This window comes from Pleurodeles waltl, chromosome 8, assembly GCF_031143425.1.
Source record: "Pleurodeles waltl isolate 20211129_DDA chromosome 8, aPleWal1.hap1.20221129, whole genome shotgun sequence".
Taxonomy (NCBI): domain Eukaryota; kingdom Metazoa; phylum Chordata; class Amphibia; order Caudata; family Salamandridae; genus Pleurodeles; species Pleurodeles waltl.
Window position 1 is genome coordinate 418,407,458 of NC_090447.1, and position 23,902 is coordinate 418,431,359.

Genomic DNA, 23,902 nt, shown 5'->3' on the forward strand with positions numbered 1-23,902 from the left:
ATTGCAAAGTCCCACATAATAGTTGCAGCAAAGGGCGGGGCCCAGGGTCAGGGCATCAGTATGGAAGTCTAGCATCCCCATTGGGCACGGGCCCCTATGCTGTTAATCCAGGGTCCCTCAGATCTGTGTCAGACAAGCAGGATTTATGGAGATGTATGGCAGTGCTTTGTTAGACAACAACTAGTGGGGTGTTTGGTGGGGGAAGGTCTGGGAAGGGTCGCCCAATGCCTCTTTCGCTCACATGTCTCTGCCAGCTGCAGTGGAGTACCTTATCGGGTCTGTGCGGCCTCTAGGTTTGTGTCAGAAGTATCTGCGGCCCCTGGGTTGAGCACATCCTAAATGCTGTGGGTCTTCACACTGGCCAATGCACTACTGTCAGTTAGGCCGCAGGCCGCTGCAGCCCATGCCTCATGTGGCCGCCTCCACACAGACTCGCTGACATCTGCAGTAGGCTTCCGTAGGGCTGGCCCGCTGCCCCCGCTGTGTTGGGCACTGTTGGCAAAGCTCGGCAACACCAGGTCGTGAAACACAAGGCAGGTGTTATCTTCTTGCCCCGGGATTGGGACCAGTCAGAGGTTAGTGCCGCCGAGCTAGTCGCCACATTGAGACTTCAGTCGGCCCGCGCCGGATGTGTTTAAAAGGTTGCAGGGGAAAACCGTGGCATTTGCAGGTCGGTTTCCGTTCTTCACCATCTCTGGCAGTGCCCAAGCAGGAAAGGGCCGAAGATGGGGCCTGTAGTGCACCCCAGCTGTCTTGTGCAAAATTTAAAGGACGGGGCTATGAGGAAAAGCTGTTATTCAGACGCCATGTTCCCTGTGTCTCGTTCGGAGCCAAAGGCAAGCCAGATGGAGCCAACAGGTTCTGGAAAATTTTCATTATGACCACCTTGAAAGCTGGTATTTGCTGGGGGTCGAAGACAGCCTGAGAAATTCAGGGCATGTTGGGACCAAAAGCAGGACAGGTTCAGAGTCATAGGATGCTGGACCCAACAACTAGGAGTGGGACTTTAGTTTCAAATGCAGCATATTCATATGCTTGGCAGCATTGAGCTTCTCCTCCTACTCCCTAATCACCTTCTGGTGCATAAGGGCGCACTTATCACACAGGTTTGAGTTGTGATTGATAGCCCAAGCACTGCAGGGTCACGTTGTGTGGGTCAGAGACCGACATCTGCTTCCTGCACTCAAGGCACAGCTTGGATTTGGCCATTTTCGGGGACACCTCTTCCCTGTCACCCTGTCTGTGATAAACATGGAGTCATTGGAGAAACTACAAAGTAGAAGCAGAGTTCAAGATAAGGACGGAGGACACAAAGGAGGAGGAGAAACATGTTCGAGGTTTCAGGAACTGAATACTCAAAGGAGAAGGCCAGGTGCAGAGCCTGGAAAAGGGCAGCTCAGAGGACCAGTCTGTTTGCAGGTCAGATTCTGGAATTGATCTGAGTTTGCCTGAAGGTCTCTCGGCCTCCTCAAGTGCTTCTACATTCAAGCAACATGAGCCAAACCAACTAAATGACTCCCCCTGGAGTGTGCCCTAGTAATTTCCAACAGGGGTACAACATACATGTACTGACTTTACCTTCTGCATACTGGTACCCGCACCACAGACCAAAGGATGGAAGCCAACCTCTGGGAGTGGCAGACCTGCCCGATTACAGAATTATTATGCCTGCTGTTTGACTAGTTGAGTTCTGAGTCTGTACCCCTCTGACTAAATCCCTGAGAAGCCTTTGACTGCTCACCCTCACAACCCTGAGAGTCAAACGTAGAAAGGGGGTCCTCGGCCCAGTTTTCAGAAACACAATAGGACAGACCATAGGACACCAAAGGCAAACTACAGTTGTGGCACAGTAGCCCCTGCTTATCCTGTGTCCCTGACCTAAAAAATGGACAAAGACCCAGACCTTACATAAAATGTGCTAAGTCACCTCTTACTTCACTTTGATGAGGTCATCACAATAATCAAACTGAGGTTGGCTCCAACAATAAAACATATAAATACATTTCTTCTAGAATTGGCCTTGAAGAATATCATATGTTTAGCAGGCCTCCATTCCTGATGTTATTAACGTGGTCAAGTTGGTGGATGCTCAGCCTGCTATCTCCAGCCCAGGGGCGCCCATATCCCAGATGCGATCAGAATCTTTTAGTTCTGACTCCCAGGTAAAAAAGTTCCTGAGATGGCCCCTGACCTATTACATTAGTAAGCTACAAAAAGAGGCAAGGACCTAGATTATTTCCAAATGCCTAGGGCTCTTTCATCCAACATTAGGGTCATACCAAAATTAGGCGAAGAATCTTATTACCAAAACTAATCATGCCTCTCCAACAACAATATAGCATTCTCTTAGAGAAGATAAAAAAAGAGGACATTATAGATGATAAAGAAGAAGTTAATTCTCCAAAAGAATGGATTATACATGAATACAAACATTTTGGCATTAATATCAAAAGGAACCAAGAGTCGCTTGTTCTACAAGAACAATCTAGATAGGACCTTAGATTGAATGAAAATGATAAAAAAAAAAACTGATCAAATTGCTAATTCCAACAATTACTCTTTCTCTCTCTTGAACATGGTTGTGTTGTTCAGATTTTTATACCTATTTGAGAACATCCCTATGCGGCTGCCGGCACTACTGTTGCCTATTTTTAAAACTTCCGGTTTCAAATTAAAATGGGCAGGCAAACAGCCAGGAAAGAAATGGGAGATTTTAATACAGCTATATGAACAGTCATTGACAAAGCCAAAAGACAAACCTTTAAAAGGTGAATACTGATCCACTGTGTAGGAAGCTGGCTCTGTATATACTATATCAAAATGAGATATAGTGTGCACAGAGTCCAGGAGTTCCCAGAGGCTTAACAGAGGGTAAAGTAGATAATACTAATGCTCTCTTTTGTGGTAGTGTGGTCGAGTAGTTAGGCTTATCAGAGGGTAGTACAAAACATTTGTTGTACACACACAGACAATAGAAGAAGCACATACTCAATGACTTAACTCCAGACCAATGTTTTTTATATAGCAAAAATATATTTTCTTAATTTATTTTTAGAACAACAAGATTCATTTTGCAGGTAAGTACTTCAATAGATGTGTATTTCACACATGTATCAACAGTACTTTGTTTGAAATCGATAAATTATACAGTTCTTGAAATATTGGCAATAATCTGTTTTAAAAATGGACACTGCAATTTTCAGAAACAGTTCCTGGGGGGGCAGAAATGTTAGATCGTTTTACAGGTAAGTACAACACTTACAGTTTCAGTTTCCGGGTTTTAGAAAGTCCACCGGTTTGGGTTCAATTTAACCCCAAACATCCACCACCAGCAACACGGGCCGGCCGGGTGCAGAGGTCTAAGATTAGCAATTTTAACGTGGGCTCCTATAGAAACAGAGGGCATTCGGAATTCAGTCTGCCTGCAGGTAAGAACACTGGAGGGGCCACAAGTAGGCACCAAACACACCCTCAGCGGCACAGGGGTGGGCGGGAGCAGAGTGTAAACAGGACGTCGGGTTTTCAATGCTGGTCTCTGAGGGGACCCTGGGGGTCACTCAGAGGATGCAGGCGAGGCCCATGTGGGTGTCTCAGGCACACCACCGGCTGGACAGAGATGAGGGCTGCCTGCTGAACGTGGCGGCACCGGGTGTCGGTTTCTCCAAGGCCTGGGGTGCAGTGGGTCCTTTGGGGTCAGATATCTTCATCCGGGGCTTTCATGGTCACGGGGTCCTCGGGATTCCCTCTGCAGACATCGTCATGGAGTGGTGGAGAGGTCAACCCAGGCTGGGCATTTGCTCAGAATCGCCTGGGGATCTTCTCTAGCTGGTTGGGCTACCTGGACACTGGCCGTGGGCGTCAGGTGCAGAGTGGTTAGGACTTAAGCATTCGGAGTGAGATCCGAATCCTTGGTTGTTGGTTTTTCTTAGACAAGGCAGCTGTCCTCTGGAGTTCTTTGTCCTTCTGGGTAGAGGGCAGTCCTCTGGAGCTTGGCAGAGGTCGCTGGTCCTGCTGGATGCATTGCTGTTCTTTTGTAGGTTCTTTGAAGCAAGAGACAGGCCGGTAGGGGTGGGGCCAAAGAAGTTGTCGTCTTCCTTCTTCTCTGCTGGGGATTTCAGCTAAGCAGTCCTTCTTCTTCTTGTTAGGTCGCCAGGAATCTGGTGAGCTGGGTTCAGGGATGCCCTTAAATCCTAGATTTAGGGGTGTTTTAGGGGTCAGAGGGCAGTAGCCAACAGCTACTGTCCCTCAGGGTGGCTACACCCTTCTTGTGCCCACTCCCTTTGGGGAAGGGGGCACAAACCTATTCCTATTGGTTGCTGTGCTCAAAACCAGGATGGAGGATTCTGCAGGGAGGGTGGTCACCTCAGCTCTGGACAGAGGTGGTCCTGGTTGGGGTGGTTACTCCTCCCTGTTTTCCTTAATTTTCCTGCCAGACTTGCCACCAAAAGTGGGGCTTTGTCTGGGAGGTGGGCAGCTCCACTTGCTGGAGTGCCCTAGGGGACTGTAATGTGAGGTTTGCGCCTTTGAGGTTTAACGCCAGGTATTACAGTTCCTGTGGGGGATCTGTGAAGCACCTCCACCCTGGACAGGCTTTGTTTCTTGCCACAGACTGCACAAAGGCACTCAACCCATGTGGTCAGAAACTTGTCTGAAAGTGGCAGGCCGGCACAGACCAGTCAGTCCTACACAGATGCCCTCTGTGTGTATTTGTCAACAGATCCCACACTGGCATTAGTGTGGGTTTATTGTGCTGAGAAGTTTGATACCAAACTTCCCAGTAATCAGTGAAGCCATTTTGGAGCTCTGGAGATCGTAATGACTAACTCAAAGGCCATATACTCAATATGGCTCCAGTGCACTCATAATGTCCGACAATGGACTTAGACACTGTAGGGGCACATTGCTCATGCAGCTATGCTCCCACCTGTGGTGTAGTGCACCATACCTTACGGTAAGGCCTGCTAGAGCGGTGACTTACCTAAGCCACATGCAGTGGTTTGTGGGCACGGCACACTGAGGGGGTGTCAATCGACTTTGTATTTTTCTCCCCACCAGCACACACTAGCTGCAAGGAAGTGTACATGTGCTAGGTGAGGGGTCCCCTAGGGTGGCATAATACATGCTGCAGCCCTTAGGAACCTTCCCTGGCCACAGGGCCCTAGGTACCATGGGTAACTTTTACAAGGGACTCAACAGTGTGCCAGGGTTGTGCCAATTGCGGAAACAAAGGTACAGTGTTTGGGAAAGAACACTGGTGCTGGGGCCTGGTTAGCAGGATCCCAGCACACTTCCAATCAACTTTGGCAACACTAGGCAAAAAGTGAGAGGGGGGAACCATGTCAACAGTGGCACTTTCTACACACTGACTTTGCCAATGCCTGTTTACAATGATGCTCCCTCATCACAACGTGGGTGTGCCAGGGGCACCAATGTAAATGCAATTTGATATGTGCACATTGTAAAATGGCCACTGGGAATGCACATGTGCATTTGAACCAGACGCACCTATGAGTTGTGATGTACTAGAGGTCATTTATGTTTTAACTTTACCCTTGCAACATAGCTAACAGGCATTTTAGAGTGGAAATGTAAAATATGTTTGTTTTAAAAAAATTGTGTGAGTGCACATAAATCAGAAGCGAGCAGCTCAGTAGCACTTTGCTGACACTAGGCCATAAAAAACACAACATTGACAAAATAGGTGATGCGGTGGGGAATGCAGTATCGTGACCGAGAAGAGCAAGAGATCTCAACAGAAGAGTGAGGGTTTGGAGGACAGGAGGTGGCAGGGCAGCCAGACTGTGTTGTTTCACAATAAAGAGAGGCACATCTTCTTGGATGTTCACATCTGCAAAATGCAGTGGGTCGATTCCAACGCTAATGGACAGCCGTGTACGGCAATTTCTAAAGCCTTCTAAAATCACAGTATAGTCAATGGCCAAAGAAGGTGTCCAAAAGCCCCCTACTGCATAGGTATAAGTGGGAATGTTGTGTGGTATGTGATGAATGTAGCTCTCATGAGAGAGCTAAAGTTGCCTGGCAAGACAAAGTGGAGGTTTAACAGCACTGCATCCTGAATAATATTTCCTTGTGGTTCTAATACTTCCTTCAATCAATCACTCACAGCATTTGTAAAGCGCAGCACTATCACCCCTAAGGGTATCCGGGCGCTAAGGGTGCTGTCTCTCCGCAAAAAGCCACGTCTTGAGTCTCCTTCTGAAGTCCGCCAGGGAGGAAGCTGTTTGGAGATGGAGTGCCAGGCTATTCCAGGACTTGGCTGCTGCGTAGGAGAAGGAGTGGTCTCCGCTGCTTCTCAGGTGGATGCAAGGTGTGTGTGCGAGGTTTAGCAAGGTGGAGTGTAGTTGTCTTGCTGGGATGTTGAAGCTCAGTCAATGGTTGATGTAGGACAGTCCTACATTAAGGAGAGCCTTCAGTGTGAGGATTTTGAATTGGCATCTCTTCCGGATGTGAAGCCAGTGGGAGTTCCTGAGGTGTGGGGTGATGCTTGAGCACTTGAGGAGGCTGAGGATGAGTCTGGATGTGGTGTTCTGTAGAGTCTGGAGTCTTTTAAGGAGCTGGGAGGACACTCCGGCGTAGAGAGCATTGCCATTGTCAAGGCAGCTGGTGACCAGGGCGTGCATGACTGTCTTTCTGGTGTCGGTAGGGATCCATTTGAAGGTTCAGCAGAGCATACAGAAGATGTAAAAGCAGGAGGCGGCGACTGAATTTACTCATCGATTCATGGATAGTGGGCATTCAAGGATGATGCAGAAGTTTCATGTGTGGTCTGATGGAGAGGGCGTTGTTCCGAGTTCTGCTGGCTACCAGCTGTGGTCCCATACGGAGGTGTTCTTCCTGAAGATCAAATCTTAATTTTTGTGGGTAAGTTTGAGGCAGCTATTTTTTATCCACATTAGTACATTGGTCATGGCGTTGCGGAAGTTGGCTTTGGCGTTGTGGGGGCTTCGGTGAGTGAGAGGATTAGTTGAGTGTCATTAGCGTAGGAGACTATGTTGAGTCCATAGGATCTGACAATGTCTGCGAGGAGGGTCATGTAGAAATTGAACAGAGTTGGGCTGAGGGACGATGCTTGGGGTATGCCGCAGGTGATGTTCTTGGGTGTAGAAGTGAAGGGAGGAAGGCAGATGCTCTGCATGTGGCCTGAGAGGAAAGAGGCAACCCACTTAAGGGCATTTTGTTGAATGCCTATTGTTAGACCTGACAGCCTTAGGGTGGTCATCCTCCAACTTTGTATCTGCCTCCCTCCACTTTTCTGACACTGTTTTTGCTGATTTTAGGATTCTGCGCACTTTACCACTGCTAATCAGTGCTTAAATGCATACGCTCTCTCCCTTCAAACATGGTAACATTGGTTCATACCCAAATGACATTTAATTTACTTGTAAGTCCCTAGTAAAGTGCACTCCATGGCCCATGGCCTGTAAATTAAATGCTACTAGTGGGCCTGCAGCACAGATTGTGCCTCCCACATAAGTAGGCCCATAACTAAGTTTCAGGCCTGCCATTGCAAGGCCTGTGGGCAGTTTCACTGCCACTTCGACTTGTCATTTAAAAGTACCTGCCAAGCCTTAAACTCCCCTATTCATACATATAAGTCACCCCTAAGGTATGCCCTGGGTAACCCATAGGGCAAGGTGTTAGGTATGTGAAAGGCAGGACATATACATACGTGTTTTATATGTCCTGGTAGTGGAAAACTACTAAATTTGTTTTCGACTACTGTGAGGCTTGCTTGCTCCTTTCATATGCTAGCACTAAGTCTGCCTTCATTTACTGTTTGAGTGGTAGATTCTAATGAGAAAGGGGTAAACAGGTCATGTTTATTATGGCCGGAATGGTAATAGAAAGTCCTGCTTATTGGTGAGGTTGGATTTTAAATTACTATTTCAGAAATGCCACTTGTAGAAAGTGAGCATTTCTCTGCACTTAAAATCCATCTGTGTCTTACAGCCGTTCTCCAAACCACGTCTGGGCTGGTTGACAGCTCCCTTGTGCATTTCACCCAGACAACCACAAACACAGGATACTCAGTCACACCTGCACTCATCTGTATACTGAATGGGTCTTCCTGGGCTGGAAGGGTGGAGGGCCTGACACTAACATTTCAAAGGCTAGTGGCCTGTCCTCAGACAACGGACTGCCAAACCCCTACTGGGACCCTGGCAGACAGAACTGTACTGAAAGGGGACCTTGTGCACTTTAAAACTTCTGTTTGAAGTCTCCCCCACTTCAAAGACATTTTTGGGTATATAACCTGGGTCTCTGACCCCACCAAATCAGACACTTCTGTACCAGATTCTGCAACCTGTCAAGAGGAATTGCTTGACTGCCCAAAGGACTCATCTGGACTGCTTTGCTTTGAAGGACTGCTGCCTTGCTGTTGCCCTGCTGCCTTGTTGGCCTCTGACTTTGCTGAGAAGTGCTCACCAAGGCCTTGGATTGAACTTGCCTCCTGTTTTCTGAAGTCACAGGACCAAAAATAATTAATCTCTTGAAGTAACCTCTTATGTGCCAAAAATCGACACACATCCTGCTGGAAATGATGTACAGCTTGCCTTGCGACGAGAAAATCGCTGCACAGCCGAACCGGAACGACGCAGCCCGACTTCCCGAGAGAACATCGACGCTGCAGCTGCGTTGCAACCGGAAATTCGACACACATCCCTACTGGATCAACTCAGTGAAGGAATTGATGCAGCGCCTGCCGTGAAATGGAAAATTCGACGCATCGCCATACTGGATCAATGCAATGCTTGTGACTTCATCCCGCACGCCCAGGATTTGTCACACATCATACCAGGGCGTCAAAAGATCCCCGCATCACAGTGAGGAATCAAGACTGCGTGCCAGAAATGGACTCAAGGCCCCTTGCAGCATGGAAAGAAACAACGCATCATCTGTGCCGCATTGGAAAATCTGACGCACACCTAATTTTTCCACGCATCTCCTCCTCTACGTTCTTCATGAGTGTAATTTTGACACAAACCAGGTACTCTGTGCACACTAGAGACAACTGTTGATTTTTAAGATCCAAGACTCTCTTTAATCTTTCAAAAGTGATAGTTCAACTTGTGCTTATTGAATCTTTATAATTTTAACCTTAATTTAACTAGATACATATATATTTTTCTAAACCTGTGTGTTGTATTTTTGTGGTGTTCTCACTATGTTATTGCATTATTTATTGCACAAATACTTTACACATTGCCTTCTAAGTTAAGCCTGACTGCTCAGTGCCAAGCTACCAGAGGGTGGTCCCAGGATAATTTGGAGTGTGTGTTATTTACCCTGACTAAGACTGTGGTCCCTACTTGGACAAGGGTGTATACCTCTGCCAACTAGAGACCCCATTTCTAACACCTATGCTGTGGAGTTTGTTGAGGAGAAAATGGTGGGAGACTGTATCGAGCGCTGCGAAGAGGTCCAGAAGGATCAGAGCTGTTGACTCTCCTCGCTCTAAGAAGGTCCTGATGTCGGCCGTGGCAGCGATCATGCAATTTCCAGGCTGTGGTTGGCCGGAATCCTGATTGTGAGGTGTCGAGAAGGTGGTTTCGTTCAAGGTAGTTAGTTGATGGCTTTCTCAAGCACTTTGGCTGGGAAGGGGAACAGGGAGATCAGGTTGTAGTTTTTGTGGTCGCTGGGGTTGGCGGAGGGTTTCTTTAGGAGGGGGTCTGACTTCTGCGTGCTTCCATTTGTCCGGGAAGGTTGCTGTGTAAATGGTGGTGTTGAGGATGCAGGTTAGTTCCATGCTAATAGTGTTGGTTCTGAGGTTGAAAAGCTGGTGGGGGCGGGGGTGCCCTGGAGTGGATGGATGACATGATGGCTGTGGTGGTCTATGTGGTAATCGGGGACCAGGAGGTTGTCGTGTGGCTGGTACTCGCTCCTTGAGAGATGTTGTCTAGGCTGGAGGTGGAGGGTTGGGGTCGAAATTGTTGTATATGATGGTGAACTTGCTGTGGAAGTAGTCTGAGAGGGTTTTGCAGAGATACTGGGATAGGTGGATGGTGGTATCTGTGGCTATAGGGTTAGAGAACTCCTTGATGATTCTGAAGACTTCTTTCATGTGGTTGGCTGCAGTGTCATTGCGGGCAGTGATTACTGCTCTTTTTGCTGCCTTGATGTGGTGGTGATAGTTGTTGGGGACTGCCTTGTAGGTGGCTGTGTCAGAGGGGGTCCTTGGTCATGCGCCATTGTTTCTTGAGTCAGTGGTAGTAGCGTTGGGAGTTTCTGAGCTCAGGAGTGTATTATCATTCTGGCTTGGAGGTGTTGTTGGTTTTAGTTGATTTCAGCGGTGCGACTGTTGGCAGATTTGGTGATCCAGGTGGTGAAGTTTTAGAGTTCCTGGTTAAAGTCGAGATCTGCCATGGGCTCAGGTTGTGTGGTGCCTAGGGCCTGTGCCCACAGGGGGCTCGGTTACCTTGCCCCAGCTTCGTTGGGGGTTGCTGAGGTGCTTGGAGGTGGTGTGCTGAGAATTGGAGATGGGAAAGTGGACGATGATGTGGTTGGTCCAGGTGAGTTCAATAACGAAGGTGAAATCGATTCTGTTGCTAGAAGTGCCTTGTGTTGCTCATGATCATTTTGTGGTTTGAAATGCTACCTCAAATGTTTGCCAGGGGTTAGACTAATTGCAAGCATTTCCACCATTATAAATTGAGTGTTTGATGTAACTCATTGTGGCCAGGGGTATGCTCAGACTTGGGTCCTGTGCTCACTGGACCACTGAAACAAAGATTCACCCGAATGAAGAATCTCATTCAGGGCGAAACCGGTTCTTGTTTGCTCGAGTTCCGGTTGAGGGAGGACATGGCTTCTCAGTTCTGTCTGGACTGCTCCTATTTTAGGAAGTTCAGGACTGATTTGGATAAGGTGGGTCCAAACTGAGATGGCAAAGTGGGCAAAAGAACGATGGGTTGGAATGGCAGCCCAAGTGACTGCCAGTAGTTAGATTAATGCAAGTATTCCTCCCAACACGTATGACGAGAACAACAATCTAAATGAATTGAGAAAAAACATGTCTCAATGTGTCAGTGAGAAATGGTTGCTGCAAGGCAGTGGCTGATTTCTTGAACCTGCCTTAGTTTTACCAACAGATTAAGAGGTTTTGACAGAAATCAGGGATGTAATTGAATGAATCAAGGATATCCCCATTCAAAGAGAGTCCCTGATTATGGTAGTATGTTTGAAACTATCAGTATGTAGGACATTTGTTGGGATTGCATTACTGAACACCAAGCAGAGAGTAACAATGAACTTGTTTCAATCTGCTTTGCCAATATAAAGTAATGGTAATAGCTGCATGCTGCACAGGAACCGCTACCCCCTACCTATACAAGTCCTTCAGAGTAATATTTATTGCAAACATTACGGTGGTACAAAAGCAGGAGAGACACTGAAGACAAAAAGTGCAAGTGACCGCTTACCAGGTGTAAACAGCTCCTGATTTTGTAAGGGCTACAGAAAACTGAGATCCACATTCCACTTTGGTCACTCCAAGACCTGTGAGAGAATCAATCTGCAAAAACAAGATGAGCGTCACAGAATAAATTCTGGTTGAACACCAAAAAATGCAACAGCTATATAGTATCAGAAAGAGAATAGAAGATGACTGAAAACCTGTGAAGCCAGGATACGTTTTCTTGACTTTCATTCAGGCTTGAAAAGCTCCAACCAGTCCCAACCTTTTGATCTTGGTTGGCAATAGGCTGTGTGACTCACTCTGTGAAGTTCATTTTCATAATAAATATTATGATACCTACATATACAATATTCTAATTTCTGCATGTGAATTTACACTGAAATGTTACACATGAACCCCTGGAACAATACCTTTATCTAAACATCAGTGCAAATGTTTATGTCACTGACATTGTTATATTTTGAGCAAAAAAAACAACTGTGTAAATGAGTCAAGGTATTCTCAACTGCTGAGTGAGACATTTTATTTTAGCTGCCCTGTGATTTGTGTGTAAAACTAGGATACAAGAAGAAAATGTAAAACTAATTCTATATGCACAGATAGCTCATATGCTTCACTGAACGAGAACCAGACAGCACCTTGTTGTAGGGCTCAAAACTTTGCTCCTGGAGTTTAAAATCCTATATGCTTATCAGACAGACTATTCTTCCACAAAACAACCCCATCACCATTTACATTCCAAAGGCATCCCATCCTTTGAATTGAATAACAAGAGCCAACTTGAGGTACATCTAGGAATCAAGCTCATGCATGGAATGGAAGGAAATCTGTCAATTAGCTTTATAGAAGAGTGTGTCCCGGTGTTTACTTTAGGTACTCTGCCATTCAAACCATTAAAAACATTAGCAAATACAAGAGGTTTGGTCTAGGGGCTGAGCTGCTGACCTGGATGCAAGACACTTCAGCTCTAACTGTGACTTCACAGCACTTGATCAAAATGTTGCACAATTCAATAGTTTTACATTTTGTGACATAAGTGATCTTTATAAAATCCTGACCAAATCCTAAAAGTAGATAAATTCAACATCATGTGACACAAAATGCACACATTCATTTTGTCATCATTTATTAAACAAAATCAACAATCAGAAGCTTTGTGTGAAAAGTAAAGTGTGGACACAGATTTCCCAAAAAGAATTGAGGCAGAAAGAAAACAAATAGAATAATTGAAAAAAGAAGCAGAGACCATCAGTATGGTACGCAGAACTTCACAGAAGCATGTTCCTGTCCACCGTTTCATGAAAATGATACCTAATAGAGATTATGCAACAGTGCAAAAGAGACAATATATTATACATAGAGGACAATATTACACTAACATACAACACTCCTTTACTCATCCTCGAAGTCGAACCAGCATTTTGAGCAATTTGGTTAAAACCTTATCAACTCAGTAAGGCTTCACCACCAACGAGGAACTGGTACCAATAACGAGGAACTGGGACCAATAATAACGACCAGGTCATGGTTTGCCTTTCCTGTAAACCACCAGTAGGTTTGGAGGGTACCTTTGGTTGGATCATACCGAATCCCTACATTGGGTAGGATATTTAGCCAATTCCCATATTATAAAGATTAGCCCGTGCTTTAGAAGCTTGTGCATCCTCCAGAAAATTCAAGAAAGATATATGAAGTAAGTAATCCAGTATTAGAGGACATGTCATGCAATTCTGTTGTTCTGCACATACGTAGGTTTGTGGAAGAGCTATGCGATCCTGACAAGAAAGTTGCTCAACTTCTAGAACCATATTTCTGGTGGATACATTTTGTTCCTGCAGATTTATGCATCATATGCCTATCCATCAGCCACCAGAGAGGATCTGGAAAGTTTTTTCCCCAGAATCGTCAGGACATGCTATGCGGCTTCAGTTGCAACTCTACAACAGGTAGCTGTACTGACGAGTGTTTTGATTCTGTTGGCAGCATCATTGATAGTGTTGTTTTAGTACTTGGCTTTGGCTGATGTGACAAGATATCTTTTTTGCTGACACTTCAGGAGGTTCGGTTTTCCTTCCACTTCCCTTCCTGCCAGTGGATAAAATGTTTGCCGTTGCCAAGGTCTTTAGAGTACAAGGAGGTGAAGGTTCTGGGTTCACTTGGGGATAATAATTGGAGTGTGGGTGTTCCCATAGTTTTCCAGATATGTGTTGAAGATGTTTAAAAGCCTTGACAACAAATGCAAGGTAAGTTTGAGCTTTAGACTGTTGTTGGACGGTCAACTGAAGTATCTGAAGATTTGTTGCTCTCTTTTGGATTGACCTCAGTGTGTTAGTTGGACTCTGAGTAGGGAGAGGGGGATGGTGAGAAGGTCAATCCAGTTCAAGTCTGTGTGTGGTTGGTACTGCATGAATGCATGTTTTTTTTGGTTTTTTTTAAACACATTTTATTGGGTTTTTGTCATAGTTGATATAGCAATTCACATGTTACACCTTACAGGATATCATATCTTTTGAATTGGATCTCTACCAAGATAAAGTATTGCGATTGTATATATATGCTCAGCTTTATCATCATACATTTGTGCGGTCTGTTTTGATCCATCATACAGGTTAACCATTTGTCCAGAACATGCACAACTTCAATAACTGCTTATGTTTCCTCCAAGAACCATTAACATTCCCCACCTCCCTGCCCCCATGAACTTGACATCAAGGTCTTGTGTGGTGGGCACCGCTACAATATTGTTCAGCGTTATTTCTTCGTTATGTGTCATGTATTTAGGACAGGAATCCATGACGGACGTTGGTCTAGCAGCTTTTGTCTGCTAATATCTAATGGAACTACGCTCTTCCTGACGTCATACCCTGTGTTTCTGCTATCTCTATTCCATACTTGTGAATTATTAAAGGTCCAGCACTATGTGGTTGACAGCACCCACCTCTTCACCCATTCCCCATGTCGATTTTACAGGTGTACTTAAAGACTTCTATGAGCGCGTCCCATTCTAAAGCTATGGGGCATTGTCCTAAACCTCTGCCTTCTTCCTGTCAGAGGGTTGCACTCTGTGCCGCGCCCCACTCCCTCACCTCTGTACCCCTCTGGAGAACTGAGGGTGCGGTTGTTGCTTTCCAGCATCTAGTTAAAGGCGCTTTGCCAGTAGCAAGGCCAAATCCGCAAAGCGTGACGTCACCTTCCCCTTCTTTGTATGTGGGAAGAGACCGAGCAGACACGCCTCTGCTGTCCGCCAGTTATCCCTCCCTGTCACCTTCTCCAGTATGGTATCAATATAGCGCCAGTATTGAGTGATGAAAGGGCAGTTCCATAGCACATGGAGTAGTTCTGCTTCTTCAGCTTTGCATCTTGGACATGTCAGTGACAACGTTGGGAACAAGGTGTGCAGCCTATGCTGTGTAAGGTACGCTCTGTGTAATATGGTATATTGTATACATTTAAATCGAGTATTACAGGATACTTGTTTAGGGTATATCAATATGTGAGACCATTCCTTGTCCAAGAGTTCTCTACCCGTATCCTCTCGCCACTTGGTTTGCAGGGGTGCAAGGGGCTTCCGTAAATGCACAGTGTGGCCCCCAGAAAGCCACCTAATTAAGTGTCTCCCATGTCCCATTGTGTGCATTGCGTAGATGAAATTATGTGTGGGGGGGTTCAACTCAATCTGGTACCCAGTGATCCCTAACATAGCCTCTTATATTCGCATATAATAGAAATAATGAGGTGGGAAGGTCGTGTCCATGAGTGAAGTCCGTATGTGTGAGTAATAGGCTGTCCTTAAACAGCGCCCCAATAGTATCCACTCCTTCTCGTGTCCACACCTGTATTCTACTTTGGTAGAGTATTCCAACATTCGTGGGGAGTCCCAGCAGCGCAATATTCGAGGTATAGGGAATTGTATCTGTAGTATATCTGAGGGTAAGCTTCCAGTATTTGTAGGGCCACTCTTAGAAAGAGCGCCAGCCCTTCCGGGGAGCGGAATCCCAAACATATCAGACAATGAAGTCGACCTCTGTTGATCATGGATTGTGTGAATTCTATTTCATGTAAATTGCGTCCAGCTAAACAGTAGTCCTTGAAATCTGGGGCTCCCATACCTCCTTGTTCTGCAGTCATATGCAGCTTCTCTAATTTTAGTTGGCGTCTACCCAGACCCCAGATAAGGTCTGATAGGATAGAATGAAGTGTTTTAAAATAGGCAGTAGGGACCATTACCAGCAGGTTTACGAAACAGTATATAATGCGAGGTTACATCACCATCTTTGCCAGTGCGAGTCGAACCGCAATGGACAGCAGCAGTGTTATTCAGAACCAGACCTGCGATTAAGTGAAGCCATCACCCTCTGCAGATTGCCGTCCAATAAATCGGCTGAAGTTCTATATATGTGAATTCTGAGGTATTGAAAGGTATCCCTGGCTACTTGTATTGGTGTGCCACCAAAAGCAATGGTCTCTCCTATGTCTGTCCTACTGAATGAGAATGCTATAGATTTGTTATAATTAATCTCTAATCCAGACAGGAGTGAAATCCGCAAATACCTGTGCAGCTGACTTTAGGTTCTGGCCCAGACACCTCGCATACCTCGACATATAAAGACACTGAGTGCATTGTGGTGCAAATCTCTATTCCCACGTCTCAGCGCTCTCCCAAAGATGCTGTGCCAGTGGCTCCGCCGCCAGGGCAAATAGCAAGGGAGACAGCGGGCATCCCTGCCTAGTGCCCCAAAAGATGGGGTAGGAGTCCGATATGTTCTGTCCTGTGCGTGCCCTTTCTGTGGGACAGGCATATAACAGCCACATCCATCGTATATATTCCTTGAGGAGCCCAAATCGCGCAAGCACTGCAAACATATAATCCCAGTTTAATGTATCAAATGCCTGGCAAAGATCTAGGGAAATGCAGGCTCTAGGATATCTCTCTCCAGCATAATCCATAATATGATATAGGCGGCGTATATTTAGGGACGTATTACAGGTTGGTACAAATCCACATTGATCCATATATTTCAATTTACTTATGAATGGGAGTAGTCTCTGTGCAAACACTTTAGCCAGTATTTTGTATTCGGTATTCAATAACGACAGTAGTCTATAGGAGGACATATCCGTTGCATGTTTACTAGGTTTTAATAATGAAGTAAATATAGCTTGTTTTGTCGTATCGGGGAGGTGACCAGCAGCCAGATTGTGTGATCAACCTTGTGCTGTATGTACTATAAAACTCAGCCGGTAAGCCATTCGATCCCAGTGATTTACTGCGAGCCATACTCTTGATGGCGTCTCTTATCTCCCCTTGCGTTATCTGTGATCCCATGGTTTGCTTTGCTGTATCCCCAAGTTCTGGCAGGGTAACATTAGATAAAAAGGATCAGAGTTTAGTTTGATCTAATGTTGTGTGTGTGGAGGGGGAGAGGGGGGGGGGGGGGAACGACAGAAAAACAGCTTTGCAAAGTAATCTTGGAATGCCTCATTAATCTCTGCTTGTATGCTTAGCTCAGTGAGTTGCGGAGTGAGGATGTGTAGGGCAGGGGTGTGGGGCAGTTCATCCTTTATAAGTCGTGCTGGGAGTGTGCCCACCCTATCTCCTTCACTGTGTGCCCATTCTCAGTATTTTGCATGGTCCACCACTCGCAACCACTCAAGGAGTTCCACATGCTCAGCCCTGGCATCCTGCAGCGCCTGAGCATGAGCAACATTATGTGCAGCCTACGTCTCCAGTTTGCCTAAACTGTTCTCTACAAGTTTCAATTCCCTTGTCATCACTGCTCAGACGCCCACTGTCGCCCCCACTACAGGCCCTCTGATCACCACCTTGAATGAATCATACTCCATCAGCAGGGAGGAGGCAGTCCCAGCATTTTCAATAAAGAAATTGGTTATGGCTTGTGCTATTTCTTCCTTTAGTACCCTGTCCTCAAGGAGCACTGGTTGTAACCGCCTCGTAGGGATCAGTGTAGGTGCCCTTCCCCATGCCATTGTCAGTTCCAGCGGGATGTGATCTGATAGTGTTTTCCCTAAATAGATGGTGTGGATTATATGGGTCTGTAATGCGGCAGTGCACAGTATAAAATCCAACTGAACATGTACTTTATGTGGATAAAAGTAAAAGGAATAGTCCCACAGCCCCTCATTTCTTGTCCGCCAAAGGTCTGTGAACGCCCAGCCCTGTATACATATTTGTAGCGCCTCTGTGTATTTGTGCCCATCAATGAGTTAGTGGACCGGTCAAGTCAAGTGTCTAGTGTGTTAAAATCGCCCCATAGTAGCAAAAGCAGGTGCATCCACTGCGACAACACGTTGAGTGAGGAAGACATCTTGTTCAGTGTTTGGAGCATAAATGCTCCACAGTACCACAGGCTCTCCATCTAAAGTACCCTTATCAAAGGGTACCTGCCATCCCTGTCTATTCTTGTATCTATTACTTCAAAGGGGTACCATTACGTACCCATATTGCCACCCTGCGAGTGAATAAAAAGTACGAGGTGTGGAATAACTTGCATCCTACTCTGCCTCCCGTTCCACCCAGTTCTGCCATGCCCAATGCGTTTTTTTTTTGCAATAATGGTGTCGATGTCATAACAGCAATACAGTGAACATTTCCCCAACCTGCATCTAATGCTGGGCTGAGTCGGAACTTACTCAGCCAAACCTGTAAATAACAACAATAAAGTAACCATGTCGTAACCCTTATAGAACCAAGCCTTTGCAATGGGGGTGGTGTGAGATAAAGACTATACAAATCTCCCTTGTGATTGATAATGTAGTTCACTTGGAATATTGGTCAGAGACTTCGACCGACCGTGCCCACCACTTATAAAAGGTAATACCTGCTCCAAAGGAGTTCGGGCCCCACGTACCTACAGAGGGGGTCTGCAATTTGTTACTCCTGATAACACAACGGTTTCACAGCTGGTTCTACCTCGTGTATTAGTTGCCCATGTGCCCCACCCCCCCACAGAGATTCAGTGGCTCACTGAAATCCCCCTCCGTTCTGCATCATTCTCCGGTTGGGGCAGGCAATCTTCATTTGGCAGCACAATTTTCCATTTGCCCCCCGGTATCAGGGAAGCAGGCATTCATGGCATCAAACCATTTACAACTTGCGTGCCATCTGTGGGGGTGATCCAAGGATCAGAGTCAGACACTACCGTGCTGTCTGCTGAGGAAGCAATGCTGGGAGGAGGAGATCCGTCTCTCTGTATTGAATATGCCGTTTGTAGTGCTTCTCTCTGACTCTCCAACATTTGTGAGAGTGTTGGGCCCATGTTCCTTCGTGCTTGGTGCTGCTGATTTCGTCCTTCCCCATGTGGGAGTCAGGCCTGTCGCGGTGGTGGGTTATCCAAATATTCCTTATGCTCCGAGTGCGGAAAGGTCTTGTCTAACCAGTCACGTGCTTGTTCAGGTGTTTCAAAAAATTGAATTTTTTGGTTGTTCGTAATAAGAAACCGGGCCGGGAACATGAAGGCGTAGGACAGCCCCTCAGCTAGGACTCGTTTCTTTGTGGCTTGGAAGGAGACCCTATGCTTTTGAACCATCAACGTGTAATCTGGATACAGAGACACCCGAGCATTATCCACTATGATAGGCTCCGCCTCTCTTGTCGCCCGGAGGAGGGCAGCACAATCTCTAGTTTAACAATTGGACCACCATGGATCGGGCTGGTGCCCCAGGCGGGGGCCTCTTGCCGGGGACCCAGTGTGCTCTCTCTATTGTAAAATGAGCTGATAACCCATTGGGCACTATAGTTTTCAGCCAAGTCTCTACCTAGTGTGTGGCATCTCGTCCCTCCGGAAGGCCAATTATCCGGATGTTGTTGCAGCGCGACCTTCCTTTCGCATTTTTAACTCTCTCCTGCAGGGTTTCTACTTGTTTTTGTAGCTGTTGGATTGCATTTGTGCTGTCCTTTTGGCTATGCAGGAGAGGGCGGCGACGTCCGTTTCCATTTGCTTTACTCTGTCCGTCAATTTCCTCTGGTCATCCTTTAAGATGCCAAGTTCAGCAGTGATAGAACCCAGTCTTTGTTCAATTGCCATCCGGGATTCTCAAATTTCCTTCAGGATGGCGTCCAATTTATCTAGCGGGGGTCCATTGCAGTGTCCAGTACACAGTTCTCCTGCATCGACGCTTCAGCACTGTCTGGGTGCTTCCCCTGGTGCGCCTCATTCTGCTATGCATGTATGATCGTGTCAGAGGCCACTGGATTCGTGCTCAATCCCCACGGCCGCCATTCCCACGCAGTACAGCCCATTCAGCAATCAGGACTTTCTAGTTAGTTCAGCAACGGGAGAGAGAGAAGAAGAACAAAAGAAAAAAAATGGTGGGCGGTAGTCTCTCAGTAGTTCGCCGTCCCCCTGGGCTCCCCTAATGGAGCCTTCCGGGCAGCCCTCAAACCTATGGACTCTCCTGGCTGCAGGGCCACACCATCAAGCAAGGCCCCCGGGGCCTATTATCCAACGAGGCCTAAGTGCATGCACTGTGCTGTGGTGCTGGGCTGCTCCAACTCTTGGTTCCTCCCCTCAGGCCTAAAGGAGATGGCCTCGCTGTTTTTGAGGTTCCATGTGAGTTGTGGGGTGATTACACTCACCATTGGCTGCCACACTCCCGCAGGTCTGTCTCAGTGCGCCCAGGATGCCACTCTATGCAGCTCTGCCATATGCTGCTTCTGGCGATTTCGCCACCCAGCAAGCCCGCCTGTCCCGGGCTCAGGCCCACGCATTGCTCCACCTCGCCCCCAGGGTGAAGGGAGGCTTTCCCAACGTCTGGGTCCATCTCATACACCCCCGCCTCAGGCTGCAAACATGCAGGGTCCCCCCACGAAGCGGCGACCAACCCCCATGTCCCACTCTGTCTCCGCACCAAGGATGCCGCTGTCTCCAAGCAAGCCATGCCCACTCCGGGCCCGACTCACTGACACTCCCGGCTACGCCGACACTGTGCCAACATAGGTCCCAGTTCTTTTTCACAGGTCACCCATCAGAGCCGCGTCCGTGCTGCTTCTCTTTCCACATCTAACGGCCCTATTCCCGCAAGGATAATGTGGTAGTGGTGGGCCCAGGTCGGGAGCTCCGCAGTTAAGCGTCCGCCATCTTTGGCGTTTAGCCATGCCCCCCCCACGGCTGCATGGTTGGTGATGTCTAGAAGACTACTGAGAAGACTTGACTTTTGGAGCATGTTGGTTGGGTGACATGCTCTACCACTTTGTGTGTTGATGATGTTGAGAGGTGTCTGAGTTTTATTTGAGCTTGTACTATCTGGAAGGGTGAAGTCACACAGAAGGGTGATTCTGTGTGTCAGACGGCTGAGGAGGTGAAAAGGTCGGAGAATTGATCAATGAAACCCTTGATTAGATCTGCAGATGCAGTGGAAGTTGGTGGACTAATTTGTGGAGAGTTGGAAGAGGCATGTAAGGAGCTACATGCAGGTGAGTATTGCCTGCTTGCCTAGTGTACAGGACATGAAGGATTTATGGATGATGGTGAGGCCTCCACCCTTATTATTTGCATAGTCTACATGCTGGATGCTATAGTCAGTGGGAACAAGGACGTCTAGGATGTGCAAAAAAGTGGGAGTGAGCCATGTTTCTGTGATGAAGAGTGCATCAATTCTGTGACAGGTGATGAGGTCTGATGTCTAGAGCCTAAAGAACTGCAAAGCAGGCATTGCCTAAAATAAGTCGTAATGTGTATTTTACATTTTTGGGGCATTTGGTGGTTAGACAGATTTATTGGAAGCTGGGGTTATTTGAGTGGTCTGAGTTTAGGTGTAATTGAGGTGCTGGGTAGACACATGATGAGATCTTACCTTCAAGATTCTTACTCGGGTGGCATTTGAGCAGGGGTTCTGGCTCAAGGTCCTATGTGGCACAAAGAAGTAATGCCGTTGGGGTGCCCTTGGAGTTAAATGATGAGGTGTACACTGGGGATTGCAGTGATGTCATCCTTTGTAGAAATGGATGCTGGGAAACAAGGTCCGGTTGGCTGGCTTCTATTTTGTTTTTTATAATGAGCCATAAGAAGAGGCAGGAGGATGGAAAGGAATCAGCCAAAAAATAATGTACCCTCCAAAAGGATTGTGTTACTTACCCTGTAAGCATCTGTTTGTGGCATGTAGTGCTGTAGATTCACATGCTCGGCATACTTCTGCCATCTAGTGCTGGGTGCGGATGTGTACAAGTTGTTTTCCTAAGAAGAATCTTCTGGATTCACAAGGTAAAGTGACCCCTCTTCTCAGTGATAGTGCGGATGGTCATGGACTCCACTGTAAGATTTGTTTTTCAGCAATTGGTTGAGAATGGAGAGAGAGTAAAATGTTAGAAAGAGATGTGTATATGTGAGATGAGACACGTGTATAAGAATGTAAAAGTATACTACAAAGGTCACGGGTTTCTGGGGCGGGAGCATGTGAACCTACAGCACTACATGCCTCAAACAGATGCTTACAGGGTCAGTAATATAATCCATTCAATGTCATGTGTGGCAGTAATATAATCTGTTCAATGGCATGTGTGGCTGTAGGTACACATGCTCTGCATAGATTGTAAAGCAGTGCCCTCCATAAAGCGGGGGCTGACCCATGGGTGTTGTTTTTGTCTGAAGAAGAGTATGAAGCACTGCCTGTCCAACATTTGCTTGTTGGCATGCTAGTACATCCACAAGGTAGTATTAAGTAAAAGTGTGTGGAGTTGACCACATAGCTGCTTTACAAATGTGAGCTATTGCTTTGTTACCAAGAAAGCCATAGATGCTCCTAACTTATGAGTTGAGTGTATTCTAGGAGGTGTTGGCAAACTTTTTAGTTTTGGCGTAACAAGTTTAGATACATTTAATTATCCATCGTGAGATACCTGCTTTAGATATAGCCTTTCCTGTGCGGGGAGGCGAGAAAGCAACAAAGAGTTGTTTAGTTTTACAAAACTCTTTAGTTCTGTCAATATAATATATTAAAGCTCCTTTTACATCTAATGTGTGCAGAGCTCTTTCCGAGTCAGGTTGTGGAAAGAAAACTGGTAATTCAACTGTTTGGTTTAGGTGGAATGGAAAACTACCTTGGGGAGAAATTTTGGGTTGGTCCGTAGGACTACTATATCCTTATGTATCTGAAAAAAATGGTTCTTCCAAGGTTAATGCCTGAAGCTCACTAACAAGTCTTAGGGAGGTGATTGCTATTAAACAAACTAGCTTTCATGATAGAAACTGCACTGGACAGTTATGCAATGGTTCAAACGGTTGCCCGATAAGCCTAGTGAGTACAATATTGAGATTCCAAACTGGTGCAGGAGGCACTCAGGGTGGACTTACCCTCTTTAAGCTTTCCATGAAAGCTTTAACAACAGGTATTTGGAGCAATGATACATGTTGTCTGTTTTGCATGTATACAGCTACTGCTGCAAGGTGAAGGCGTAGAAGTATATGCTAGACCACAAACCTGTAAATGAAGTAAACAGCAGACAATATCTTAAACAGTTGCTTTAAAGGGATCAATATGTTTTTCACGACAATAGAAAACAAATCTTTTCCACTTAGCAGGATAACATGCCCTAGTGGTGGGTTTAAGTGCTTCCTTAAGAATGGTCATGCACTCTGGGGGAAAATTCATGTATCCAAACTCTATGACTTCAGGAACCAAATCGTAAGATTGAGTTATTTGGAATTTGGATGCTTGATTCGTCCGTGGTTCTGAGTGAGATGATCCGGGTGTAGGAAAAGCTTCACGTGGGGTATTACTGATAGTTCAAGTAGTGTGGTGTACCATGATTGTGCTCAAGTAGGAGCTACTAGAATGAGGGTGAGAGAAGAAGAGGGAGAGGTGGAAAAACTTAGGCAAATATCTCTGACCAATTCATCCACAGAGCATTGCCCTTGGATAGAGGTTGTGGGAGCCTGGAGGCGAAGTTTGGGCATTTTGGTTTGTTTAAGGTTGTGAACAGGTCTATGTGTTGAAACCCCCACCTGTGAAGATATGGAAGGAGGGCTGAAGGGTGGAGTTCCCATTTGTGGACTCGTTGCTGCATCCTGCTGAAGAAGTCGACAAAGTGGTTGTTCATCCCTGGGAGGTATCCCACTAACAAGCAAATGCAGTGTCTTATTTCCCAATGCCAGATTGTCTGAGACAGGTGTGATAACTGTATAGAATGTGCACCCCCAAGTTTCTGCAAATAAAACATTGCAGTTGTGTTGTCTGTTCATACCAGAACAACCTTGTCCGTTAAGTGAACTAGGAAAGCTTTGAGTGCCAGATGAATGGCTTGAAGTTCCAAGTAGTTGATGTATAGGACTTTGTGTTTGGAGTCCCAGAGTCCTTGCATGGATCTATTTTGTAGGTGAGCACCCCATCCTGTCAGACATGAATGCGCTGTAAGAGTGAAGGGAACAGGGTCAAGAAACGGACGCTCTTTTGACAAATTTTGTGTGTTCTACCACTGCAGAGAGTGATGAATGCTGCTGTCTACTTACA

At 46.3% G+C, this 23,902-nt stretch overlaps 1 protein-coding gene across 4 annotated transcripts in view; it reads right to left on the reverse strand.

The window, feature by feature from the left end:
• The window catches only part of HERC2 (HECT and RLD domain containing E3 ubiquitin protein ligase 2), a 1,448,528-nt gene that overhangs the window by 135,340 nt on the left and 1,289,286 nt on the right, over nucleotides 1-23,902 (reverse strand). For all 4 annotated transcript variants that reach the window (XM_069204283.1, XM_069204284.1, XM_069204285.1 and 1 more), the window contains one exon: nucleotides 11,442-11,533. In XM_069204283.1, the coding sequence (XP_069060384.1) occupies nucleotides 11,442-11,533 (92 nt within the window). The remainder of the gene's footprint in view (nucleotides 1-11,441; nucleotides 11,534-23,902) is intronic.